This window comes from Globicephala melas, chromosome 11 (assembly GCF_963455315.2).
Source record: "Globicephala melas chromosome 11, mGloMel1.2, whole genome shotgun sequence".
Lineage (NCBI taxonomy): Eukaryota > Metazoa > Chordata > Mammalia > Artiodactyla > Delphinidae > Globicephala > Globicephala melas.
The window spans coordinates 62936144-62962898 of NC_083324.2; the positions used below are offsets into that span (position 1 = coordinate 62936144).

A 26755-nucleotide genomic window follows, 5' to 3' on the forward strand; every position below is an offset into this window, starting at 1 on the left:
GGCACCCGTTGGAAGCACTGAACAAGTTTATTCCCATACGATTATACCCGCTCCCCGCGTCAGTCTGGCCGACCGTCCTGACCTTCGGAGGTCCCTAAGCCGAGCCGCTGCTTCCTTCCTCCAATAGTTATTTGATCCAACACCTGCTTTTGAATTCTTAGGACGCAAAAAGACTAACTTCTTATATTGAGCGCCCTCCAGCGGGCGCCAGGCCCTGTGCCGGCGCGGGGGATACACCAGGGGACGGACAGGCTCATCCTCGCCTTCGAGGAGACGACAGTCCGGGCAGGGAAACAAGCATTTAACAACGACTCGCACAATCACTTAAATACAACCGTGGTGAACCGCACAAGAGGGACACGCGGCGATCTGAGGGAATGACAAGGCTGACCTGGTCTGGAGCCCAGGAAGGGCGAGGATGGACCAGGCAGAGGGAACAGCGCTCTGGGACCCAGGGAAGGTGGGAGGCTATTGAAGAAAAGGATCAGCCGTAGGTGTGATAAGCATTGAGAAGAGGGCCGGAGAGAGCACGAGGCGGGCTTGAAGAGGTAAGCAGTGGCTGGAGCGCAGGGATACACAAGCCAGGACAAGAAGAATGGATTTTGCCTCTCGAGCACCCGTTTCTGTCCCAGAGGTCCCTGAGACTATTTCAGGGGGTATGCGAAGTTTGGGCTATTTTCATAACAATCGCAAACTGTTATTTGCCTTTTCATTCTCATTCTCTAAAAAACGTACAGTGTTTTCCTGAAGCTACATGACGTGTATTGACATCGTCGCCACAGCTAATGGAACGTGTGCTTGTGTCTTTCTGTGTATTAAATTGTTCTCAGTTTTAAGTTCTAGTACAATAAATATCTATAGTTTATAACCCACATAAGCAAAAGCTCTGTAGGGTCCTTGATAATTTTTAAGAGGTCCTGAGAACAAAAATTTTGATAACTGCTGCTCTAGAGCCCTAAGAAGGTGAATGTCTTTTGTCTTTTCAGAAAGCAGCTGCTCACTGGAGAGAGACTGGAGGGGGCACGAACCAAGGGTATACAATTTGGGGGAGTTACTACAGTGGCTCAGACCAGAGATGATGGTGGCTTCCCCAGGATGGTGGTGAGTTGGCCTCACTGTGTTTTCTGGAAGAGAAGTAAAAAGGAGGTGAGGAATTCGGGGCAGGGTGAAGTGCTCATGGTCAATCCAGAGACAAATGAACATCATGGGCACAGAGGATGGCAGATGATAGAGGCTAACATTTTCTATGTTTTAAGCCTGGCACTGTGCCAAGTGCTTTTGCTCCTGCATCTTCCAGAGGAGATGCCCTTTCTCTTTTAATCATTCCAAGAGCCCTCTGAGGCTCTGCTGGCCGGAAGGGTAGCCACCACCCACTTGTGTCTGTTGAGCATTTGAAATGTGGCTAGTCCAAATTCAGGTGTGCTGCCAGTTTAAAATAAACTCCTGTTTTTGAGGACTTAGAATGGAAAAAACACTATAATTTCTTATACTGATGACATGTTGCCACGATAACATTTTGGATATATTAGATATCTCTTTACCTTTTTAAAGCAGTCCCTAGATTATATATTTAAATTTACGTATGTGGTTTGCATTATAATTCTATTGGACAGCACTGCCTAAGCAGTTTTTTCCCCCCTACACCCAAGGAAACTGAGGTGTAGCATGTTTGAGATGGCAGGATTTAATGCAGGTCTGTGTGAATTCCAAGTCTGGGTTCTGCCCACCAAGCCAGCAGCCTCCCTCCTGGGTGAGGAGTTGGGCAGAGGGGATAAAATGAGAAGGGAAAAATAAAGGAAGGTAGAGTGTTGTTACCTTTTCCACTGAATCCTTGGAAGTTCCCAGGTAGGCAGCTGTGGAGAGAAATTTAGAAGGGATGGGATGGGGCAGTAGAAGGGCAGAGGGATGGGTGTCAGACTTCTTCTGGGAGGAGGAAGAGAATGTCTGCCAGTCAAGGGTCCCAGCCTGGGTGGGACTTACACTCACCGGCCCAGCCCAGCACGTTGATGAGCCCAAGGAGGAGAAAGGCAGACAGGAAGAGGCCTACGCCATCCTCCAGAGAGGGCCCAGAGAGACCTGGCAGGCAGAAGGAGCAAGAATGAGTCTGAAATTCCCAGGCACCTCTCCCCACACCCCTCCCCATTTCTCCATATTTCAGGCTCTTACCAGCTACCTGCAGGGTTACCTCGGCGCTGCGCCCCAAGGCGGGCAGGCTGGGGTGGTGGACACGACAGGCATAGCGTGCCCCATGCTGCCCGGTGGTGACTGGGGGTGGCTGCAGGTGTGCAGAGAGGCTCACGGAGCCATCTGAGTGATGGCTTAGGGCGGAGAGCCATCTCTGCCCCTCGGCCTTCTGAAAGCGACCCTCTGGGCCACCCCAGAGCTCCCACTCCACCTCCAGGCCCTCGGAGGGGTAGAAGTGGGACACGAGGCAGAGCAGCTCCGGGGGTGCCTCCCTGGGGGCAGCCCATATAAGAGGTGCTGGTGTCAGGGTCACCTTGGGGGGCTCTGGGGAGAGAGTAAGAAAGCAGCATGAGGGAATCAATCTACACCGTCCTCTCTCAGAGGCCCTCAGTGTGACCTCTGGCTTCCCCAATACTGAGGGGTTCGGGTTTTCTCCTCCCAGGATGGGGAACCTGCCATCTCTCCATTGGTGTTTCACAGGAATCTCCATGCCAAAGCCCCCATTCTCAGGGACCCCTACTCCCTCAGATTTGGGAACCTTCATCCCAAAGCCGCTCAGATTCCCAGGGACCCTCTACCCATTGCCCCCCTGACTCTCAGGGACCCCCAATCTGTCTCCCTCTACTCACCCAGCACCCTTTTCTCCACCATCCTTCCCCCATCATGGTGTCCCCATAATCCCAGTGATCACCCTCTACCCACAGAGACCCCTGTCCCCTCACTCACTCTGTACGGCAAGCTCCAGGGTGGTCTGCCCTTGTAGGTATGGCAGGTGTACAGTAGCCAGATAGGTGCCCTCCTGGAAGGGCTGCACTGCAGGCAGCCAGAAGGTCCCATTTCCGGTCCACGGCCCCAAGGGCTCATCATCATCCCAAGCAGCAAATGCCACCGCCCCCTCTCGGGCAGCTGGCATTTGCCCACTCAGCCCAGGAGTTGCAGCCAGCATCAGGTGCCCCTTACCCAGGTGCTGGCGTCGCCATTCCAGCCCAAAGGGAGGGGGACCTGGGGCCAGAGAGGTAGCAGCCTTGGGGGTGGGGGGCGAGTAGGCGAAGCTCAGGTCCAGCAGGGCATCTTGTCCCAATCGGATGCGAGGGGTGGGGGTGTGAGTGAGGACAGTCAGCACAGCTGAGGAAGATGAGGAGAGGAAGGTGGGGAGGGGGAGAGGAAGAAAGAGAATAAAATAGAGAAATGGAGTTACGGGGGGGACTCGACTCTAATTTACCCACCCCTCTGACGACACCTCCTTTCTGACACTCACCATCTTCCAGCCCTCCCTGCAAATCCCCTTTGCCCTGGGACTGGGCGGGACCCAGTGAGACTCAGAGTGAGCAGAGAGGTCTCACGGTGAATAGAGGCAGTGAGTGGGTACAGCCCTTGAAGGCTGCTCGGAACACACAGCCCGTGCTGCACCAGCTCTGGGGTCAGCGGGATCTGAGTGTGCCCTGACACAACCTGAACCAGCCCACCAGCCTCCACGCCCACCTTTGAAGAGCCAGGCCCTTCTTGGTTTGCTGGTGAAGAAGTGATGATTCATGACTGTCAACCCTATGGTGCTATGCAGAGTATTTACTGACTCTGGAAGGTTCTGGCTCTAGACTAGACCTGAACACAGACATCTGTGATCTACTGAGGCAGTATATGCTGGTTGAGTGCCTGAAGCCTGGCTGCCCTGGTTAATCCCCACTCTGCAGCTATTTATATGGCCTTGGAACAGTTACTTTACTCTTCACTTTCTGAATCTCCTAAATAGGGATAATAATGATGATAGTACCTATCCCATGAGGTTGTAGTGAAGGTTAAATCACTTAACACCTGCTACTCAGACATATGCAGTTCCTGATTCTGGATAACAAAGACATCTATATATGAAAGCTGCTTAGAACAGTGCCTGGAACACAGTATGACTACAAAAGTGTTTGGTGTGATTACAGCCAACCATCTGCCAGACAAATGTAACGTGCCCCAACTCAATAGCATCTCTAGAACATTTCCCCACTCGGCTCCAATGCCCATCTTACCTGCCTTGACCAATGATCACCACCAGCCCCCAGGCGCTAAAGGCAAGCATTTGGAGTCCCTAAGACTCCTTCTTCTAATTAATTCATTCAACTAATATTTATTGAGCACCTAGGATGTTCACGGTTGACGAGAGTGGTAAACAAGACAGGCAGCCCCTGCCTTCAAATTGTGTAGGAGACAGATTGCCAAATATAATGTGCTATGTGCTCTCCCCACCAGGCCCTAATTCTGTCTCCCAAATAGATCTTACATGTTTCCTACTCAAGTTCTTATCAATATACATTTGGACAATTACAACAGCCTCCTCTCAGGTCTCCCTATCCTCTATCAGTATCTCTCTCCCTTTCATTTCATCCTCCACACTGAAACCAAATAGCGTGGCTACAAATCTGATCTGGGCACTTGCCTGTTTAAAAATCCCAGCTACCTAGGAAGCCAGCAACTAAAGGCACACGCTGGAGCTAGATGGCCCGGGTTCAATTCCTAGCCCTGCTTCTTACAAGTTGTGTGTCCCTGGGCAAATTACCTAACTGCTCTGTGTCTCATATATCTTCATCTGTGACATGGGAATAACATCAGTACCTAGTTCTTACGGTTGTTGAGAGGAATAAATAAGATTATGCCTATAAAGTGCTTAGAACAGGAGCTGGCATATAGAAAATGCTTAGCTGTTACTATTTTCATTACTGTCATCATCATCATGATGGACTTGCTGGGTATCTTGGGAAAAGGACTTAATCTCTATTTTCCCCATTAGTCCAATGATCTAATCCTTGCCACCTTTTGTAGGAATCAAGTAAAATAACAGGCTTTTGGAAAAATGGCACACACACACACACACACACACACACACACAACTCCTGATGGTTCACTATCATTTATAAACTCCAGCTTTCACAGTACTTGGTAATCCAGCCCATCTTTCCAGACTTCTCTTGCACCCTAAGAACCAGCCACATAGAATCCCTTTCTTGCGACCAGCAGAAACTCTAGTCACTGGGCTTTTCTTTGCTTTGGTTCCTTCGGTTTCTAATGTCCCTCCCCCATTTTCTCCAACATCTAACTACTTCATGTCCTTCAGATCTGTTCCACTGCCAGAAATGTCTGGGTCTTCCAGGTAGAAGTAATTTTTTTCTCTTGTGGTTATTTTTTTATTTTTTTTTTCTTTTGCGGTACGCGGGCCTCTCACTGCTGTGGCCTCTCCCGTTGCAGAGCACAGGCTCCGGACGCGCAGGCTCAGCGGCCATGGCTCACGGGCCTAGCCGCTCCGCGGCATGTGGGATCTTCCCGGACCGGGGCATGAACCCGTGTCCCCTGCATCGGCAGGCGGACTCTCAACCACTGCGCCACCAGGGAAGCCTCTGTGGTTATTTTTATGTAATTTTTTTTCTTTTTTCTTCTTTTGGCCATGCCACGGGGCTTACGGGATCTTAACTCCCCAACCAGAGATTGAACCCCAGGCCCTCAACAGTGAAAGAGCAGAGTCCTAACCACTAGACTGACAGGGAATTCCCTATTTTTTTTTTTTTTTTTTTTTTGCGTTATGCGGGCCTCTCACTGTTGTGGCCTCTCCCATTGCGGAGCACAGACTCCGGACGCGCAGGCTCAGCGGCCCAGCCACTCCACATGTGGGATCCTCCCGGACCGGGGCACGAACCCGTGTCCCCTGCATCGGCAGGCGGACTCTCAACCACTGCGCCACCGGGGAAGCCCCCCCTTTTTTTGTGTAATTTTCAATCCTAGCTTCTAAGGCCTATAAGGTTAAACTTCTCTGAACTTCATGGGATTGTTTTTGTTCAATAGAGTAAAAAAAAGTAAGCAATTTCATTTAGTTTATTAAAATCCAAAAATACATTTTTGAATTGTAAGAATCAATCTGTAGGATTAATAAACAAAACCTAAAGGTTTTACAGTTCAACCTTAAGCTAACAGTGCTCTTTAATATGGGATTATGAAGCAATTTTAGACCTGCATCCCACAACCTGGACTCTGTAAAAATACAAATGTAAACACAACAGGGCCAGAACCTGTTGGTAAGGAAATTTCTACCTGTTTTGCAGCTTGTATTATATAGGCTTATGCTTTTCTGTTAAAAAGTGAATGGTAGAAACTATTATAAAATATTACTGGGGCTTCCCTGGTGGCGCAGTGATTGAGAGTCCACCTGCCGATGCAGGGGACATGGATTCGTGCCCCGGTCCGGGAAGATCCCACATGCCGCGGAGTGGCTGGGCCCGTGAGCCATGGCCACTGAGCCTGCGCATCTGGAGCCTGTGCTCCGCAACGGGAGAGGCCACAGCAGTGAGAGGCCCGCGTACTATATATATATATAACTGAAAAAATTTAAACCCAAATCTAATCAAGCCTCTAGTTCTAACTACCAATTTATAGGAAATATGGAGGGAAAAGGAACAAAGGAAATGACAGGATGAGGAAACAATTGGCCAAATATAGAATGTGGGAACTTCTACAGAACAAATGACAAATCAATAGCATTTAAAGGGGTGGGGCAATTACAAATAAAAGAGACTTAAGAGACAAAACTGGGACCTCCCTGGTGGCGCAGTGGTTAAGAATTCGCCTGTCAATTCAGGGGACAAGGATTCGATCCCTGGTCCAGGAAGATCCCACATGCCACGGAGCAACTAAGCCCATGTGCCACAACTACTGAACCTGCACTCTAGAGACCGTGAGCCACAACTACTGAAGCCCGCGTGCCTAGAGCCCATGCTCCACAAGAGAAGCCACCGCAACGAGAAGCCCGCACACCGCAATGAAGAGTAGCCCCCACTCACTGCAACTAGAGAAAGCCCGCATGCAGCAACGAAGACCCAAGGCAACCAAAAATAAATAAATTTTTTAAAAAAGAGAGACAAAACTGTTATAGACTGAATGTCTGTGGTTCTCCCTCCCCCAACCCCCCCAATTCAAATGTTGAAGCCTTAACCCACAATGTGGCTGTATTTGGAGATAGGGACTAGGAGGAGGTGATAAAGTTAATGAGGTCATAAAGGTAGGCCCTAACCTGATAGAGCTGGTGCCCTTATAAGAAGAGGAAGAAACACCGCAGCTCTCTCTCTCCCCTCCACGTGGGGACACAGCAAGAAGGCAGCCATCTGTAACCACAAGGGGAGAGTTCTCACCAGACAACAGCCCTGCTAGCACCTTGATCTTGGACTTGATCTTGGACTTCTAGCCTCCAAAACTGAGAAAATAAATTCCTGTTGTTTAAGCCCCCTGGTTTATGATATTTTGTTTTGGCAGCCCAAGCAGCTGCAACAACCAAATAGAATATATAGACCTCTTTTTTATCCTGACTGAAGCAAACAGACTGTAAAATAACATCATTGAGACAATCGGGAGAAATTTAATATGAGCCAGGAGTTAAATGATACTAAGGAATTACTGTTTGTTTTGTTAGGTATGATAATGCTATTGTGTGTGGGGGGGGTTGTTAAAGTCCTTATATGATAGAGATGCTTACTGAAGTACTTATGAGTAAAATAATACGATGGGATATACTTAAAAATACCTCCAAAAAAGAACAGAAGTTTGGGGGAGGATAGGTAAAACAATTTGGTAAAATGTAATAACTATACAAGTAGATAATGGGTATATGGGGGGTTCATTTTACTGTTCTCTACTTTAGTGTGTCATTGAAACTTTCTATAACAATTTTAAAAGAACGATGAGAATTAAATACTATACACACAAGTATATTACAAAAGTATATTTCTCAAGAAACATTTTAGAGTATTTGACAACTAATTTGGTAAGAAATGAAGTATAAATGCATACTAGCAAAATTACTGATGATCTGTGACCCTGGAAAGAGTTCATTTTTAACTTTACATTGAAACAAAACTTTCACATTCTTAAATCCCTAATCAAGTAGGAATGCTTGAAAAGGAGGGCTGAACACAGCAACTAGTTTTCACCCCTGGTGGTGGGTGAGATGCAATAATTTTCTCTCCTGGGCACACGCCCATGGCTCCCTATCTGCACTTCTTTTATGGTCCAAGTCACTTTCTACTCTACAATTACCCAAGACAAATCTGATGGGAACCTTCCTGAGAGTAGACTCTACATCCGATCACCTTTGTGACCCTTAAAAGTAACCAAGGCCACCCAGAGGTTCTGATTTAATTCATCTGGAATAAAACTCAGATTTCAGTATAACCTCCAAAAGGATTCTTATTTGCAGCCTGGACTGAGAACTACTGGGCCCTAATTTATTCTTGGTGATAATAAATATTTAATCAGTGAATAAATTAACAAAGTGTCTCGCTTGATTTTTACAATGGGAAGGCAGATGGGAAATAACCATCCACATTTTACAGTTGGAAAAGCATATTCAGAGAGAAAAGGACATTCTCACCCCACCTTGTGAAGCCAACAGCCTGGGAAATATTCCTACCCACTAGAGAGAGCTACTGTCCCCACAAGGAGCAGTTTGCCTCTGCCCCTGCCCACAGCGAGGTCTGGGGACTAAGAATGGAGGTGTAGGCAGATGTGAGGGTTTCAGGGTGGGTGCTGAGCCCCGTGGGTGATTCTCTCTCAGTGATGAGGGTGGCAGGGAGAAGGTACTGGGGAAGGGAGGGTGTAGGGCTCGGCTGGGGTTGACCAGCCGGTCAGGCTGTATTGTTTCCATAAAATCGCACAAGACTGAAGGAAGCCGAGGACTCTGTTAATATCCTACCTACCCTCTCGAGAAGACCTCCGAGAAATCCCAAATCCCGGTCATATCTTCCCCATTCTTGCTTTATCGGCCCACTCCCTCCCTGCGCCCCAGCCCAGCAAGGTGCCCGACCCCTGGGCCTCAAACTGCGTCACACAATGCAGTAAGTGGCCCTTGCAGCGGGAACCATTAGATCTGCCGCTTCCCTTCCACGCACTCAAGCCCACCATTCGGTGACCACAGAGTCAGGGCATCATCACGCGCCATAGGGAAGGGTCTGTCAAGGGAGGTCGACGCGCTAGAGCTCAAGAGCCTGCGCTTTGCTGGTTGCCGCAGTGCCGGATGTGGGCGCGGGTGGGGCGCGAAGGCTGTTTTTTTAAACTGGGTGAACCGCAAATGTGGGGGAGCCTAGCAAGATCTAGGAGGAAAGGTGCAAAAGTTCCTGTTTCTGAGACCCTCCCAACTCTGTCGCCTAGCGAGTTTCTTAAGGTCGGGTGTCAGGAACCCCCGCCTGGCTCCAAAGCCCCGCCCCAAACCGCACTTTTGTTTAAACTAGGCTGGGACTAGAAGAACCGGTAGAGACATCTTAACTTCAGCTGAACTGCCTCGATTTATAAATAAAGAAACTGAGACCCGACTAGGGAAATGACTCGCTCAAGTCCACATAGCGAGTTAACGGCTGATCTGGACCCTTAGAATCTACCCGTTTATCTCTACTTCCCCTCGGTAGCTACCTGTTGCCATGGTGATGAGAGCAGGCTCCGGCTGAGGCTCGGACTGTGGTCGAAGAAGGCTGGAGAGGCTGAGGACCGGGCTGGACATGCTGACCATGAGCCACCTCCCATCCAGGGCCCGCGGGCAGCTCTGCTCCGGGGTCAAGCCGCTGAGCCAGATCGCCGAGGCAGGAAGCGGGACGTAGTGGCTCATTTCGCAGCGTGGCGCGGGGGCGTCCCGCGGGTATCGCCTGAAGGCGGCCAGGAGGGTGCCCGCGGGGTCTGTGAGCACAGAGAGAGAAGTTGCTGCAGTAGAATCTCCGCCAGGAAAGGGGAGGGGAGAGCAGCGTCCAGGGAATTTTAAAGGTACAGACTACCCGGTAGCGAGAGATTTAAAAGTGATCCAGTTTCATTTTACAGAGGGGGAAACTGAGGCCCGAGGTCACTGTGAGACCTAAAGAGCAGGGGGTTTCGGTGGAGGCGACAGAGTTGGGAGCGAGTCCAGCATGACTCACCATGCACTTTGAGGTAGCGCTCTGGGTCGAGGTCCGGCCGGGGAGGTGGGCTCTCCGAGCTCTGGCGCAGCAGCAGTGCAGAGGGTTTCTTGGACAACCGGCCCCCGCCCGCATCCTCCACGAACCAGCACTCTATCACTGCGGGTCCCGCCGAGACGACGGTCGCCGTGCCTGGGGGGTATGGGCGCGAGTGAGGGGACGGCCCCAACGTCAGGTGACCCGACCTCCTCCACCCCACCCCCAGACGTGGTGGCAGTCACCTCCCACCGCTTCCCTAGGCTAAGAGTCGTGGGGTTCGCTCACCCAGAGCCACAGCGAGGAGCAGGGACAGAGGCTTCATGGCGCCGCGATCTTCTCAGCTCCGAAGCCGGCTTTCCCCCTTTAACTTTCACTTTCACTTTCCTCCAAAGGCCGGCAGGAGGGGCGGAGGAAATCTCCGCTCCGGCTAGGGGAGGGCTCGGGGGAGGCAGGTGCTTCCTCCGCCGGCTGGGCAGGGATCCCGGAACATCCTCTCCAGTTCTGATCTGGGGAACTCAGCCCCGCCCAGCCCTCCTGAACCACCCAGCACCACAGAGTCCGGGAGCCTTCCCACACCAGAGGCACCCCCTCCTGTCCACCCCAACCCCGAATCCACTTCCCTGAGAACCCTTACTCCACCTTCCCCGACCTGGGCCAGGTCCCCAGCAAACACATAGGGGTTGTCGGGAAGGCAAATGAAATGACCAATAAATATTTTAATCACCGTTTAAAAAAAATAAGATTTAAAATAAAACCCTTGTACTCCTACGACTTACTCCTTGTCTCCACTCCCCCACTCCCCAGTGAGAATGGAGGTGGGGGACCCCCAAGGTGGAGGAAGAGGGATTAGGGTAGAAATAAGGGGCACATCCTTTTGGGGGGCAGGGTATGTTCTAGGACAAGGGTGGGGCTCAAAGTCCTGGTCCCCACAACTACGCAAACACAGACTTCAGGTACAGACTACAACCACCTGACCCTCGACCCAGCGACTCCAGGATGCTCAACAAGTCCCCTCTCCCTCCCTCCCCCCCACCACTTGCACCCTACTCGGGAGCTGGGGCTTCAGTGTACCCATCTGAAGGGAAGGAAGGGCTGAGTTCCGGTGATACTTTAGGGAGGAGGGGCTGAGGAGTAGAAAGGGGTGGCCCATGGTGCGAGGCGGTTCCCTCTCCAGAATATATACAAGTCCATAGAGATAGGAAGACAGTAAGTGTGTTGGGAGATCACCTACGGGCCACAGCGCCCCTGGCTAGTGATCCCTAATCCCTCTTCCCGGAAAGCTACCCCCAGTAGCTCGCCTCTTCAGTTTGCTCCTCCGCCCCCACTGAAGCCCATCTCCACCTTGTGGACGCTGGGCGGGGACCAGACCCGTCGACTGGACGGGGGCGTGGCCCCACTCGCCTCGTCGCCGCTGCCCCCGCCGCCGGGGGACTCTCTCTTGGGCTGCAAGGCTGGCCCGGTGGTCCCCCCGGGTCCGGGTCCGGCCCCGCCCCCGCCGCCTAGGCGGTGCCGGCGCTCACAATGTCCCCGATGGCGCATGAAACTGTCTCGCCACATGAACTTCTTGGCGCAGACGCCGCACTCGTAGGGCTTGAGGCCTGTGTGTGTCTTCATGTGCTCTGTCAGGTGATGCTTCATCTTGAACTTTTTGTTGCACACGGGGCAATCAAAGGGCCGCAGGTTGAGGTGCATGTTCACATGGCGATCTCGCATGCTCTTGTGGGAGAAGGCCTTTCCGCAGTGACACAGAAAGATCTTATTTCCATCCCCACTGCCTGTCCCTCCAGGAGTCCCGCCGGTGCCACCCGGCATGCCCAGGGCCCCTGCCGATGTGCTCCCCAGGGTCACTGCCCCATGTTCAGCTTGGTTCCCTGGTGGCTGGCCTGGAGCCTGTGAGGAGGAGGAGGAGGATGAAGAGGATGGGAAGACCAGGATCTGGTTGCCTTGCATGTCCAGTGGAAGCAGGGGCCTCGAAGGATGGGAGGGAGCATAGGAGGAAGGGGTTGGTCCCCCTGAATCATCAAGCCCTGCCCCAGGACCCCCACCTTCATAGGGGCCAAAGTCATTGGAGGACTCACAGAAATTGACCTGCTCCTCTCCCTTGTCTGGAGGCTCAGACAGGGTCCGGACGTCACTTATGCTAAGGGTAGCCTCAGATCCTCCCCCTGGTGGCACCCCGGAGCCACCCCCCAGCTCTTCATCTTCATCATCCTCACAGGTCAACACCAAGTCTTCCTCCTCCTCATCCTCTTCCAGGTCTGGGTCTTGGGGAACGAGGGGCGCTGGTGCTGGGCAGTTTCCACCCCGTTTCACATATACCCAGTGTTTCTGCGGCACAATGCTGGGGGGTGCGTAGGTGGGCCGGCGGAGCCCAGCCCCAGGGACCACTGCACCCCTCCCATCCCCACCGTCATCACACAGCTCATCTGCCTCCAGCAGCAGCTTCCCAGAGGTAGCCCCCCCACTGCCAACCACAGGGGCGGGGAATACAGGGCCACCTCCTTGACGCTCCCTACTGCCCACTGCAGAAGCTGCAAAAGCCTCCTGGGAGGAAGATGAGAAATCAGTGGACTCCCGAGGGCTGAAATAGTTGCTGCTGCTGGGGGACTGATTCTCACTGGCCCGGCTGGAGGCATGGAAGCGTACGGATCCCACAGTGGCAGGGGCCACGGTGCCCCCACTCCCTGAGGTGACCCCAGCACCAGGGACAGTGACCGATGTGGCTGCAGCAGTGGTGATGGTGGTGGTGGTGGCTGCGGCCCGGCCCTCTCGGAGGAGTTCAGTGCACTTATCCACGATGTGCCACATTTGGAGCACAGACCCCACTGTGAGGAAGTTGACAATGTCAGCAGCGGCCATGCTGAGGCGACCAGTATAAGCTGAAGCCAAGACAGTCTCGAAGGCGCCTGGGTCCATGACGCTAGGCAGCGAGATGGAGGTCATGCCCTTGAGTAGGACCTGGTCGTGGAAGTAAGGGGAAGAGGCAGCCAGGACAGCACGATGAGCCCTGAACTCCCGTCCCTGCACTCGGATGGACACATCACAGAGCTGGCCCTGCAGCCGCTGCTGATTGAGAGACTCCAAGAGGGCACTGGTCACCTCGGGGAAGGACACGTGCACTACTGCCGCTGCAGGCAGGGGCAGTGGTGGTGGGGCCAGCGATAGAGGCAGGGGGAGTGCTGCCCCGCTGGGAGACAGGGGAGATGGCTCCATGGTGTGGAGGGAAGGGGTACCCCCCCAGCCACAGGAACAAGGGAAGGAGGAGGGCGGCCGGGGGGGTCTCTGGAAAGAAAGAGAGAAGAATGATAACAACCCATAATGACACAGCCCTTTACAGTTTAAAAACATGTTCACACATTATCTGAGTAACTCCCCACAGTGACACTATAAGGTAGGTATTCCTTTCAACTCCATTTGACAGATGAGGAAACTGAGGCTCAGAAAGATTAAGAGATTATCCAAGGTTACACCATTAAGTGGCAGCACCCACAAATGCAGGTGTCCTAACTCCAAATCCAGTGATCTTTCCTTGGACGTTACAGAAATAAGGTGCTCTTGGAGAGTGGGGTGCCTCCCCTCAGAAATTCCCATTTGCCTGAGAACCTGACTTTCCAAAATTTACCTTTCTGGGGTTTTGTACCCTTTTCTTGGGAGGGGGGCAGGTTGGCTCTGGTGTTGAAAACCACCCCTCTCTCCACTTCCCTTTAGGCCGTGCCCCCCCCACCCCACGGCTCTCTCGCAGGCCACGCACCTTGCCCCCAGTTATCCCCAACCCCGCCCATTTAGGCCCCGCCCACCTCAAGACCCGCCTACGGCTTTTGGGCTCCGCCCCTTATCTACCCCCGCCCACATCGGACCCCGCCCCCTTCTGCTCCGCCCCAAGCGCTACTTCGACCTCCTCTCCCACCCGGAAGGCGCCCCCCAACCCCGCGCGTCCCCGCTTACCGGGCCGCGCGCCCCCGGGCCCCCCCGCCCCTCACTCGGCGGCCAGAGCCGCAGCCTGGGCCCCTCCCGCCGCCATCTTGCGCCGACTCCCTCCGCCCTCCGCCTCCGCTCCGCCTCCCGCCCCTCAGGCTTTAAAGGCACAGGCGGGAACCCCGCCCGACCCGCTGGGCAATACTCGGCCGACTCGGCCACTTCTCCTTTAAAGAACAGCTTCGTCCTTCCACCTTAAGGGTACCAGGTCTCTTTCCGCCGCTGAGGACGCAGGACTCGGTTCGGCCGAAGTTCTCATTCCCCTTTAATTCGGTAAGCCTGCCTCTTCCCATTGGCGATGGGTCTAGGCCGTCGCTGCCTGGGCTCCGCCCCTGAGCTGTGGCCATTAGCGGGTTTGCGGGATCTAATCGCCCCGGTCTCCCAGCTTCTGACAGTCCCCCTGAAACCCCGCCCCCTACCTCCGGGCCTGGATTGGCTAAATAACCTTGAGTCGGCCCGTGATTGGCCTTTTTACTGCTACCGCTCGAAGTGAGAAAGTAAAGCGCGTTCAGGAGGCTGAAGTACATTTTTTCAGCGCCTGGCAGAGAGCAAGGAGAAGGCCTGAGGGCGAGAAAAACTCCGCGAGAGGCGTGCTGAAGGCAGCTGGAAAGGGCAGATCCAGGGCTATCCCGGGGGAACGGCTAACCCTGAGCCAGAGAACAGCTCATGCCAATCACCAGCTGGTGAGAGCAGGACAAGGAAAAGACAGGAATACAATAAGAAAAGAACTTTATTGTTTATTAATGTTTCTGTGTAAAACTTAAGCTTTTTTTTTTTTTTTTAAAGAAACCACCAAAAGACGATTAGCTCAGTCCATCCCTTCCTCAGTCGTCTGGTTCCCACCGTCCTCCAAATACTATCCCAAAACATTTTGGAGGCAGGGAGGAGGGGGAGGCAGTTAATCAGAGTCTGAGAGCACGATGATCTCCTCTGGATCGCACTGTGTGGCCACACTCATCTGCAGGGGAGTGAGAGACAGAGTCAGAGAGGTCTGGAACACAGCGGACGAGAAGCCAAGGGAAGGACTTATCAGAGATCAAAAACTGGGGTGGGAAGAGAGAGGAGGTGATGAGTGCAGCAGACAGAATACCCCAAACTGAACAATGAAAGAGAATGAAGTCAGGAAACACAGCCTCCCCCTCTTACCTTAAAAGTACCAGGTCTGGAGGGTTGTGATTGTGGGGTGTCGAACAACCGGGCTGGAAATGGGCTACAGAGGGAGCTGGTCACCAGGCCGTGGCTAGGAGAATCCACCCTTGTGGAGGAATCGGCAACTGGAGCCATGGAAGCCAAGGGGGAAGGCGGGCTGGGCAGAGTATGTGTCTTCTCATGCACTGCCCTTTGCCTTTCCACATAGCTAGAGACAGAAACATATGTGGGTGGAAGGGTATGTGGAGACTGAGGATGGAGGGGGAGCTCCAGTTTCTCCTCGCAGACTCCGTTCCACAGTATTCCTCTCAGAAAGCCCCCGCAGTCCCTCCTTGGCTTCCCTCTTTCTCCTCCTTATTGCTGTTACCTCTTTCCTAATGGCCCGGCTTCTGTTTGCTTCTCCTTCCGAGATTTCTTGTGGGGAGGACTGGAATCTCCCCAGGTGTGAGGAGAGACGCCTCCGTTGAAGGAAGTGGAGGTGACCATGGCTGCTCCATTCTCCAAGACAGTGGTGAGAGGGTCTTCTGATTGCTTCCTGGAAGAGGAAACGTCCCTCTCCTCAGGGGAAGGAGTAGTATCCAGGGGCAAGGCTTCAATCTCTAGCTCAAAGAGCTGAGACATAGGGCTCTCCTCCTCCAGGGGCAACTCCTCGAGGTGCTCTCCACTGCTTTCAGCAACTACGCTGGAGGGGGCCGGGGGCTCTTCTGCCAGTGAAGATGGTGACACTGTGAGTCCTTTGTTTTGCTGCTCCCCCAACGACCCGCTGATCCCTTTGCGAGGTTCCAGGTTCTTTTCAGTGGAGATCTGTAGTGGGGACATGGGGCTCTTATCTCCATCCTTCCCTGGAAAAGAAGAAAAGAGGGGAGGGGTAGCAAAAGAACTAGGGGAAAGAAAACTGCTGAGAGGACACTAGGAGTAAGAGGAAGAAGGGAAGGATCTCAAACGGGGCTCATGCCCAACAGAGTAGAGGGAACCGACAAGAATACTGTTTCCTTGACATACCTGCTTCCTCGTCCTCCTCCTCCTCCTCCTCTTCATCGTCCCCCTGACCTTCCTGCATCTGTTCCAGATCCTCCTCTTCTTCAGAATCTGTGGCCTCCTCGTCTTCCTCCTCATCTTCCTCTCCCTCCTCTTCCTCCTCCTCCTCATCACTTTCCTCATCTTCATCATCGGTCTCAGCCTTGGAGGTGGTAGGGCACTCCTGGGATGCCATCCCACTAGGGCCCTGCAGGGGACAAAGGAGTTTCTCTATGGAATCCCTTGCCCCAGAGGGGCTGCTTCTTGCATTCCTTCTGCACACGCCATGATCAGTCACCACGTACTCCCTCCTGGCCAGTGCAGTGGAAGGACAAGGTCTCTCTGAAGGGTGTATTCCCTTCCATACCTCACCAGAATCCAAGGAGGCTTTGGAGGGGTCTGCAGAGTGGGAAGGGGTGGCTTGGGGGAGCCGCGCTCTTCTCTTCTGTCTCTCGCCCTCCTCGCTCTTGTCTTGCATCATTGCATACTTGGAGATGACCTCATCCAGCCGTCTCATAGCCAAGCTCCGGTTCTCCCGCAGGCGCCGAGCCAGGGCAGGATCTGACAGTGCGGGATCAATGCCTATGTGGGAAGATATAAAGTCAGTGTACTCACCCAGAACCCTAGAAGAAGGGACTAGAGAGACACCCCCTCCACCACACACCTGACGAATGAGGGTTACCAAGGAGCATCTCACTAATGCCTACCTGGCCTATAGTCATCTGTGAGGTGACAGCCAAAGTTGTAGATGAGATCAAGGTGGCGACGCTCCTGTAACCTGATGCCCACATCTCGGAAGGCATCCTGAGCCATGAGCTGAAGCTGCTGTCGGGGGAGGCCAAGGCTGTGCCGAGCAGCTGCCTTCTCTACAGCCCGCAGTACGTCTCCATAGTCAGGGAAGGTATCAGGCCCTGGCTTGTTGATGAGCCGCTCAATGCGCCTGTTGACCTCTGGGTAGCGGGTACCACGGTAGGGGATGCGCTGCTCTATGACCCGGCCTGTCAGTGAAGAGCAGTCTTTCAGCTCACACAGCCGCCCAAAGAGGCGGATCAGCTTACGCTTCAACCTCGCCTCCTGCAGGTAAGCGGAGTCTGGGTCATCCAATTCTGAGAGATCCAACTCCTTTTCCTGCAGCCGCCGGATCTCTGCCACGTAGAGTGCCAGCAGCTGCTCCAAGCGCTGGATCTGCCGCCGGGAACCATGGGTCCTTGGGGCCTCAGAGGCAGTGGTCTCAGCACTTGTGGGGTCCAAGGAGGGGTCTGCGGGAGGGTTATTCCCAGAGGGCTCACTAGAGGTGGTGGCAGCAGGGGCCAGGTTCAGCTTCTTCTTGGCTGAGTGGGCCTTGAGAACAGTGCAGAGCTCATTAATGTAGACATAGAGCTTAGCTGGCCGGCTCTGGGCCCGAGAGAGGACCCGAGAGAGGATGTTGCAGAACTCCGCCGAGGCCAAAAACAGAGAGTGGGCCCGCTGCTGCCGGTTATAGAGGAACGGGACCACCTCAGGGTGGTCCGCCGTCTGCGTCTTACACAGTTCAAGGAACTGGAAGGTTCAGGAGAAAAAGGGAGGGGGAAAGAGACAAGGGATGGGATTGAGAGAAAGAAGGTGAGGTGGGGTTAGTGGGGAAGAAAGGACAGGAGAGCCAGTCAGCCATCCCCCTCCCTGGGGTACGAGAATCTTCTCCCCTAAAGCTCACCTCTTCAAACAGCTTCTCATTCTCCAACTTGTAGCATTTCTTGCCGCCCGAACTACTGCTTCCTCCAGCCCCATGGGGCTGAGAGGAGCCAGGGGCTTCTGCCCTGGGTGAGGCCGGATTGGGGGGTGGGTGGGAGGGCCCTGGCAGAGCAGCTGCTTCATCTTCATCATCATCATCCAGCACGATGATGCTGTTAGCGGTGGCCATGGGGGATCAAATCCCCCGGAGGGAGGAAGTGTTGGGGATTTCGTAATTCCTGCTGGAAGGGGATGGGGCCTCAGACAGAGCCCCTCCAGCATAGCCCCATCCCTTCATCTCACACATTTTTCAGTCTTCTTGGGTTTCAAAACACCCAGCCATGCCCAACAGTGTCCTCACTGCCTATCTTCAGCAACCATTAGTACCATATGTTTTTTGGGCCCTTTACTATGGGAGCCCCAAAACATCAGAAAACCTTAAGTCCCACCCCCAGCTCCACCCCTCACGTCGATATCCGGTCTTTCAGTTGCATTTCCCCACTATTTCTCATAGTTGGCAAGTTGATTCTTCCTCTCAACCCCTGGACGACCTCTCACATTGCACTCCAGATTTCCTTGACATCCCCTCGAACAGATACCACACCCCCGCTGGCACCACCTCAGGTGTTTTCCCCTTTCGTTCTCACACACATCAAATCCACATCCTCACTCCATCCTGAAGGTTCACCCCAACTCCAAGACTCTCTGAGGCGAAGAAGGTTCCCTCCCAACAATCCATCCCCCTTTCTCCTACTTAAATTATCTCCATATTCCACCCTCTGATGGCTCTCCTCAAACCGGGGCGTTAGGTTGGAGATATTTCACCTCAAGTCCCCCTCCCTCTCACCCCACCCTAATTTTCCCCATTCTCTTTCTGGGACCTGTAACCGATAGTGAGCCCCACACTGGACTCTCCTGCTTCCACTCAGATTCCAGCCCTGAGTCCGGTCCTTCCCCTAGATGAGCTTCCCGCCAAGTACCCCTCCCCCAGTTCAGCCCCCGGCCGCCCCACTCCCCTTCAGGGATAGGAAGGAAGGTACCACAGCTTGCCCCTCAGACTCAGCGCCCGGAACCCCCCAGTACCTGTCCCTCGACATTCCCGCCCCCGCCTTCGCTCCCCGCACCGTCCGGCCCCCACCTCAGAAACAGTCTCTCGAGAAGACCCTCGCCGCTGATCTCAGAACCTCGCACGGTTCCCTCCGTCTTCCTTCCCCCTCCCACCGCAGGCCCTACTCCGGACCGGAAGCCGCGGAGTTTCCGGCTACAGGCACCTAGGTGCGGCCATATTGTCGTACGGAATCCAGCCCCCCCCCCCCCCCCCCCGGCCCCCGGTGGCCGGAAGTGACGGTGGACCCGCCCCGCGAGGGCTTCTAATGCCGCCCACATAGTCTGCGGCTCCCTTCCCCCTGACCTGCAGGGGACGGAATTGTCCCATCCGGGCGTCCCAAATGCTTGGAGGACGCCATTTTGCCGTACGGCGCTGGCTACGCCCGGATTGGGGCGCGCCGCCAGTGGAGCTCTTTTCACCCGGTGCTTCTGCCACTCCGCCAATCAGAAACTTCCCGCATCCTGGCCCAGCTGCCGGCGAGTTGCGTGCCGGGAGGACTGAGCCACCTGTCCAAGCAGGGGAGGGGGGAACGGAACAGGGCAGCTGAGGAATCGGCCCTCCAAGGCTGCACAAGGGTGCACGGAAGGGCGGGAATCTCTTAAGAGGGAAATAAAACCTTTTCCATCCACTGGGCTATTGACAAGCCTTCTGGCGCTGCTTTCCTACCTGCCAGGTACCAGTTTCCACGGCTTAATCGAATGTGCCTGTCATTCCTTTCTATGGGCTGTGCGCTCCCTTGTCGCTGTCCAGAAGCTATTTCTACATCCAGTTGCCTACATCTCCCAATCTTGAAGTCATAACACATGCATACAAATGAGCACAACACGCTGTACAAATGTGTTATTATTACTGCTATTGTTGTTGGTTTGCTTTTCAAGCTCCACCACAGAACTAATGACCAACCAAGTAGGTGGGACCTGGGTGGTTCTCCTTCCTTTTCTGGAGGGGATTCCCGAGGCGCAGGCGCTGATGACCAGGAGGCCGTGCTTTGTCCAGGGGCTCCAGGGCCTGAGGACGGGCGATGTGGGGAGGGGGTTCTGAGAAGAATCTGTGCCAATTGCCGCTGTGAGGGCTGTGAGACGAAATGAGGCTCGTAAAATACCTCGAGTCTCTCTCGTCCTCTTCCTCTGAGAGAGCTGATGAAAGAAGGAAGAGAGAAGAAAACGACTTTGACGCCCGCCTCGCCCGCCACCCCCCCCCCCACCACCTAACCCAGCTTTAGGGAAGCTGGAGGGACTCGCGGAGGCAGAGCTGGGTCCAAAGGTGAGCTTCTGGGGAAAGCGGAAATGTTAATACGGTTCCAACTGCTGAGTTTCCCACATCCTGCATCCTTGCGAATTCCACAGATGGTGAGCATCTTGCCACTTTCTGGGACCACAGACCCTTACATCCCCAAGCCCTCAGAGTCCCAGAACCTCAAACTCTCCCTTCCATTAAAGAATCCCACACCACTTCTCTCCAGTCATCTAAGTCTTCAAATTGGGGGACATGAAGACTTGCCCAAGGGTACTCGGATTTGGGAGATATAAGGGACTTAATTTCCAGATTCTCAATTTTCCCAAAATTTGTTTTCCTCAGTAAATTCCTGCAGTAGAGCTTCTCCTTCTTCCTTTTCTCTTTTACAATAGACTTTCTCCCTCTTAAAAAAAAAAAAAGGATACTGTAGTTCTCAATCATGAAATCTCAGGATGTTACCTTGTTTTTTGTTGTTTGTTTTTTGGTTTTGTTTGTTTGTGTTTGTTTTTCTTTTGACCACTGGACGGCCAGGGAATTCCCTTACTTTGTCTTAAATAAAGAGACATGTAACCTGTTTCTTCAAGGCACCATGAGCACCACCTCGTCTATCTCACTTAAAATGTACTTTTAGGTAGTTCCCTGGCAGTCCAGTGGTTAGGACTCTGTGTTGCCAAGCAGGGTGCTGGGATTTGATCCCTGGTCAGGGAACTAAGATCCTGCAAGCTGAAACAGAAAAAAAATGTACCTTTAATATTAACAATTATGAAAATGTGTACAATCTTTATGCTATTTAATCAGTTCTGCTCACATAATAATTGTAATGATAACCCAGAAGAAATTTTTCTAAAAAACTAGAGTCTTATGGTCACAAGAAAGAAAAATATTTTTCATCTCAATTAATATATATGTTTATGTAGGAAAGAGTGATAGATTGGTCAATAAAAGACTTTCAAGTATAAAAGGATAAAATTGTCTGTGGAGAAGTAGAATGGTAATAGAAGTTCTAGGAGAAAAGAGAATGATGGAAGAAGAAAAGGAAGGATTCCCAATTATATTTTTAAACGAGTGGTGGTGAATATCAAGTCACTCTGATATTTCAACTCCCCTGGACACACAAAAGATTGATTTAATTGTTTTATTTTAAAATGTGAATATTTTTTGTATGCCAGGAATTACATCCTTGAAACAATGTTAATGTATGATGAAAAGTTTTAGGTGCTTACTTAAAAATACCTGAGGATTATAAACTTTTTCAAAATTAATTCCCGGAGTACAGGTGCAGAAATTTTAAGATAGCTGCTCTCAGCTCTCCAAGTGTCCCTCCAAAGCCCCCATTTCCCCCTTTCTCCCCTCTCACCTCTGTGGCAGGGAAAGAGGACGTTTATAGGAAAGGCGGTCACAGTTCCAGCTCCTCCTCCATCTGAGGTGTTCTCAGGAGCCAGTCCCCAAACTTTGCCCATGGTAACAGGCATAGCAGCTTATAAACAGCCTCCAGCGTCAGTAGTGTCAGGGTGAGGACCAGGAAGATAAAGAAGGCCTTGTCCATGGCCTGCCGCAGGGGACCCCTGGGAGGAGAGGGCCTCCGGGCAAACGCCAGGAACACGTCCTCCTCGTCCACATCACCCTCCTCCTCAGCCATCTTAACCCACTATGTGACAGCTGGCTGGAGCACGGAGGCTGGGATGGAAGCCCTTACTCAGCCTGGCCAGGATTAAGGGACGTGGTGTTGGCAAGTCCTGCACCAGCGGAGCTTGACCCTAATTCCCCCAACCAAGAGAAAGAAAGGAGAGGAGGGCCTCTGAGCCTTTGGAACAGTCAGTGCAATGTGAATGGTCTGGATTAAACAATTCCTAAAGTCTGTCCAGCTTTACCGTTTTATAATTCTGTGTTTCGGAAGCTGAAGGCCCAACAGAGACATGCCAGCTGGAGCTGACCAAGTCATTCTGGGCCTCTAAGCTTAAGGCTCAAGGTCTTGGGCCCCTACAGACAGAGGGAGCAAGTGGACCTAGTATGCTAGTCAAGCACCTAAGGCCCTTTTCAGCTTTACATTGGGTGGGGGGGGGGGGGGACACGCCTAACCTAGGTGGGGGGAAGGGGGAGAGCGAGCAGCGGTGGCTACAGTCCGCGCAGGCTCGTAGTTCTTCCCCAGGTCTGTGGGGCCCCGAGGTTGCGGCGCTGAAACCCCGCACTCTTGCTTCGTGACTTTGAAGACGATTGTATCAATCATTGGACTGCAGGAGCCAGGGCGGAGGTTTATGAAAAGAGAAAGAACATGATTGGCCAGCGGTGCGAAGGAGAATGATTGGGACTTAACTATTGGGGCAATAATAAGGAAGAGCGAGCTTGTGCGTGAGGGGCGTGGCCTGAGAGTTGGTGGGAAATGTCCAAGAGGCTGTATTGTGGCACGGGTTGAAGGCCTTTTCTGGACCCTGTTCCCCAGGCACTGGCCTGAAAGTTCGTGAGGGAAATCGAAGTCCATGTGGAGACCGGCCCACACCCGCCCCGTAGGTGGTGGTTGGGGGGTGGAGTGTGGACAGCGGAGGAAAGGGTCCATAGTGAACCTCATATCTGGAGCCTCTATGGTCTCTTACCTAAACTCCAGTTTGATCTTAATAAGAAGACATTGTTTTCTTGGGAAGAACTTGTTTACCCAAAATGGTACAAAGGATGTCACAGGTTTTTTGTTGTTGTTGTTTTTAAAATATTTGTTTATTTATTTTGACTGCGCTGGGTTGTAGTTGTGGCATGCTGACTTCGTTGAGGCATACATGTGGGATCTAGTTCCCGACCAGGGATCGTACAGTGTCCCCTGCATTGGGAGCGTGGAGCCTTACCCACTGGACCACCAGGGAAGTCACAGTTTTGTTTAGAGTCAACTCGTGTTATCGTTTGCTACCGCCACAGGAGGTCATTACAAGTCAAAAAAAAACTGGATCAGGGTCCAAACTAATCATTTATTAGTTGTGTTAATTAAACAAGGAGGCCATCAGACTGAGTGGCTCTAATGTCATGGCGGCCTACTTAAGCAAGCCAAAATCTAAACCTGTAAATGCTTCAAGGTCATGTAATCAAGATGCCAAGGGAGGGAATTCCCTGGCAGTCCAGTGGTTAGGACTCAGCACTTCCACTCCAGGGGGCACAGGTTCGATCCCTGTTTGGGGAACTAAGATCCTGCATGCTGGGAGGCACAGGCAACACAAAAACAAAATCAAAACGAAACAAAAAAACACTAAAGGACAACCAATCACACACAGCCAACTAGGCTAAGCTATAGCCAATCAAATAATTTCCTTTCTCTGTTTCCACACTTTCTCCATTTAAGTTTTTCCTCTGGCTGAGGTCTGAGGAGCGCTCATAACCACTTCTGGTTTGGTGCGGGCCCATTTGAATGCATTTTTTGCTCAAACTTAAAATTTTAACATGCCTCAGTTTACCTTTAACAGTTGTATGATGGAGACCTTGGGCCAGTCAGCTGACCTTTCTTTAGTTTTTCTTTAAAATTGAAAAAGTCTTGCCTCACAAAGTTGTCAGGAGGGACAAACGAAATCAGATTTTTTTTTTGTAAATTATGAAGTGCTGTGTAAACATAATGTATTAATTTCTGATACCCTCACTATGTCTCAGGCAAGTTTGCAATAAGGCCACCCAAACACCTTTATCATCTCCTTATAGTTCCTTCCCCATGATAGGTTCAGCACTAAGATCTTGTGTAATACATAAACTCAGCACTTTATTGAATTTAAAAAATTTTTTGAAGTAATTTCAAACTTACAGAAAACACTTAAGAACAGTATCGGGAACTCTGGTATCCTTTTCACCCTGATTCCCCATTTGTCAACATTTGGTTATATTTGCTTATTTCAACCCCAATATAACCATCTATTATGGGTTGAATTGTGTCCCTTCAAAATTCAGATAGTGAAGCCCTAACTCCCAGTACCTCAGAATATGACCTTATTTGGAAATAGAGTTGTTGCAGATGTAATTGGTTAAAATAAAATGAGGTCATACTGCAGTAGGGTGGACCCTTAATCCAATATGACTGATGTCCTTATAAAAAGGGGAAATTTGGACACAGACATGTCCAGACCAGAACATCACGTCCAGACCAGCATATGTCAAGACCAGAATGTCATGTGAATGTGAAGGCAGAGATAGGGTTGATGTGTCTACAAGCCAAGGAACGCCAAAGATTGCCAGCAAACCACCAGAATCTAGGGGAGAGGCATGGAAGAGACTTCTGTCACAGCCCTCAGAGAGAACCAACCCTGCTGACTCTTTGATTTCTGACTTCTAGCTTTCAGAACTGTAAGAAAATAAATTTCTACTGTTTAAGCCACCCCGTTTGTGGTACTTTGTTATGGCAGCCCTAGCAAACAAATACACCATCCTAATCAGGAAGTCAACACCACTATCTAATTATAGGTACAATTCAGAATTCATCAGCTGTCCCACTAATGCCTCTGTCCTTTTTGGTCCAGGATCACAAATCGCATTTGGTAGTCACATATCTGCAGACTCCTTCAATGTGGGCAGTTCTTCTGTCTTTCTCTTTCATGAATTAGTTTTAAAGAGTACAGGCTTTTCATTTCTGTACAATCTCTCCAACCTAAGTACATGTTGGGGCAAGAGAGAAATGATGCGGCCTTTGTGTATCACATCAGAAGTTGCTGGAGGCAAAACCATCTCACTCCTGATGCTGCCAAACCAGTCTGGCAGGTTCTCCACCTTAAAGTCCTAACTGTCCCTTTGTAATTCCTAAGTATCTGGCACATCACCAAATCTCCACCTACCTGCCTTAGCATCCCTTTATGACTCTCATCGGAATAAGCATGACGATGTTTATTTTTATTTTTAAAATTTATTTATTTATTTATTTTTGGCTGCGTTGGGTCTTTCGTTGCTGTGCGCACGCTTTCTCTAGTTGCGGTGAGCGGGGGCTACTCTTCGTTGTGGCTTCTCATTGTCGTGGCTTCTCTTGTTGTGGGGCACGGGCTCTAGGCGTGCAGGCTTCAGTAGTTGTGGCACGTGGGCTCAGTAGCTGTGGCTTGTGGGCTCTAGAGCTCAGGCTCAGTAGTTGTGGTGCATGGGCTTAGTTGCTCCGCGGCATGTGGGATCTTCCCGGGCCAGGGCTCGAACCCGTGTCCCTTGCATTGCCAGGCAGATTCTTAACTACTGCGCCACCAGGGAAGCCCAATGATGTTTATTAAATGGTGATTTTTTTTTTTTTACTCCGTCATTTCTTCTTCAGTTTTCAGTCAACAATCGACTATAAAAGAACATTTCTTTTTCCCTCATTTATTCATTTATTTATTTATATCATATGGACTCATGGATTCCAATTTTACTCAATAACTTGTAATCCATTACTACTATATTTACTTATATTGCCTGGACCCATGCATTTCTATTTTATTTAATTAATTGTAGTTAGTTACTATCATCATTAATTTCATGCACAAATTATCCCAAATTTGGGCAGCGCCAGACTCTGGGATCCGTGCCACCTGGCGCCCACCATTCCCACGGGAGAAGATGGGAAGCCCATGGGCTTGGTGGTGCAAGTGGAGTTCATAGGCCACAGCCCCAGCAGCTGCAGCATCGGAGCTAGAGGCTGCCACAGCCCCAAGGGCCCCCAGCTGGTGGGGGGCGGGGAGGGCTGTGAGGGCTTCCCTGATACTGGCTCGAACCACTCTACTTGTCGTCAGGCACCACGGAGAAGGAGCTCCTGCAAGCTGGACGAGCAGCTGGACATCCTGGCGCTGATGGAGGTGAAGATGAAGGAGATGAAGGGCAGCATCCTCACCTGTGTCTCACTGAGGCCAAGCTCTGTGAAGAACTCCTCGAGAGGGATCGGCTGCTGGCTATGGCTGTCATCCGCAAAAAGCACAGGATGTGAACGAGTGCCATTTCGGCCTTCGGAACTCCCAGACACCTAGCAGCTTAGTGGGGACCTTAGACCGCCGCTGTTGAACTCCCTCATACTCCTGGGGCACTGGTTGAGAGTACTGAGGCTTAGGGCAGTTGGGCTCTTGCTGGTGACCTGGCACCCTCTCTTGTTTCCTCCTGAAGCAAGCTCCTGAAGTCTGGGATCTCAGACTCTGCACCAGTGACACCAGCAATTATGACTTTGTCTACCCCTCCCCACCTTCACCCCCACCCCCAAATTTACGTTGCAGGTTCTGGTGAAGCAGAGGCTTCAGAACCATTGAACTTGAAACTTATCCCCTACGGATGCAGGCAGGATGCCCAAGGACTATGGGTTTGGGAAGACGACACCTTGAGTTTGGCCATTAATCAGAACTCTTCCACATGTAATGATAAGAGATCCAAGTAACATCAGTTCTACTTTTTGTGCTTTTCCTTCCCACGTGCAGCCTGTGCTTCTGATAGGGACTGGCAGATCTGTGCCTCTCCCTCCTAGGACCTCCCT

General features: G+C 51.8%; 4 protein-coding genes across 11 annotated transcripts; all 4 read right to left on the bottom strand.

The window, feature by feature from the left end:
* Positions 1 to 8: 8 nt before the first annotated feature.
* Positions 9 to 10548, bottom strand: TAPBP (TAP binding protein). Of its 4 annotated transcripts, none has more exons than XR_009566046.1 (8): positions 10413 to 10548; positions 10110 to 10280; positions 9616 to 9876; positions 2911 to 3309; positions 2174 to 2508; positions 1987 to 2076; positions 1816 to 1853; positions 9 to 1124 (listed from the first exon to the last, which is right to left on the bottom strand). XR_009566046.1 is itself a non-coding variant. In XM_030871090.2 (8 exons), exons 1-8 carry the CDS (start codon positions 10447 to 10449, stop codon positions 1113 to 1115), a joined length of 1350 nt encoding a protein of 449 aa, XP_030726950.2. In that variant the 5' UTR covers positions 10450 to 10548; the 3' UTR covers positions 9 to 1112. The 4 variants fall into 4 exon arrangements, 2 of the variants coding, with proteins under 2 accessions (XP_030726950.2, XP_030726948.2); XR_009566047.1 differs by having other exon boundaries at positions 1981 to 2076; XM_030871090.2 differs by having other exon boundaries at positions 2167 to 2508.
* A 734-nt stretch (positions 10549 to 11282) lies between these two features.
* Positions 11283 to 14424, bottom strand: ZBTB22 (zinc finger and BTB domain containing 22). 2 transcript variants are annotated; one of them, XM_030871079.3, is made up of 2 exons: positions 14297 to 14424; positions 11283 to 13409 (listed from the first exon to the last, which is right to left on the bottom strand). In XM_030871079.3, the coding sequence occupies exons 1-2, from the start codon at positions 14393 to 14395 to the stop codon at positions 11430 to 11432; spliced, it is 2079 nt and encodes a 692-aa protein (XP_030726939.2). In that variant the 5' UTR covers positions 14396 to 14424; the 3' UTR covers positions 11283 to 11429. The 2 variants fall into 2 exon arrangements, with proteins under 2 accessions (XP_030726939.2, XP_030726940.1); XM_030871080.3 differs by lacking the exon at positions 14297 to 14424 and adding an exon at positions 14073 to 14151.
* A 429-nt stretch (positions 14425 to 14853) lies between these two features.
* On the bottom strand, positions 14854 to 19212 carry DAXX (death domain associated protein). Of its 3 annotated transcripts, none has more exons than XM_030871083.2 (8): positions 19117 to 19212; positions 17962 to 18217; positions 16976 to 17807; positions 16636 to 16850; positions 16254 to 16476; positions 15619 to 16093; positions 15249 to 15459; positions 14854 to 15060 (listed from the first exon to the last, which is right to left on the bottom strand). In XM_030871083.2, the coding sequence occupies exons 2-8, from the start codon at positions 18166 to 18168 to the stop codon at positions 15001 to 15003; spliced, it is 2223 nt and encodes a 740-aa protein (XP_030726943.1). In that variant the 5' UTR covers positions 18169 to 18217; positions 19117 to 19212; the 3' UTR covers positions 14854 to 15000. The 3 variants fall into 3 exon arrangements, with proteins under 3 accessions (XP_030726943.1, XP_030726941.1, XP_060163787.1); XM_030871081.2 differs by having other exon boundaries at positions 17962 to 18220; XM_060307804.1 differs by lacking the exons at positions 14854 to 15060; positions 15249 to 15459 and having other exon boundaries at positions 15918 to 16055; positions 17962 to 18220.
* A 556-nt stretch (positions 19213 to 19768) lies between these two features.
* On the bottom strand, positions 19769 to 22033 carry SMIM40 (small integral membrane protein 40). 2 transcript variants are annotated; one of them, XM_060307805.1, is made up of 2 exons: positions 21680 to 22033; positions 19769 to 20222 (listed from the first exon to the last, which is right to left on the bottom strand). In XM_060307805.1, exon 1 carries the CDS (start codon positions 21959 to 21961, stop codon positions 21719 to 21721), a length of 243 nt encoding a protein of 80 aa, XP_060163788.1. In that variant the 5' UTR covers positions 21962 to 22033; the 3' UTR covers positions 19769 to 20222; positions 21680 to 21718. The 2 variants fall into 2 exon arrangements, with proteins under 2 accessions (XP_060163788.1, XP_060163789.1); XM_060307806.1 differs by lacking the exon at positions 19769 to 20222 and adding an exon at positions 20963 to 21045.
* Between the last annotated feature and the right edge of the window lie 4722 nt (positions 22034 to 26755).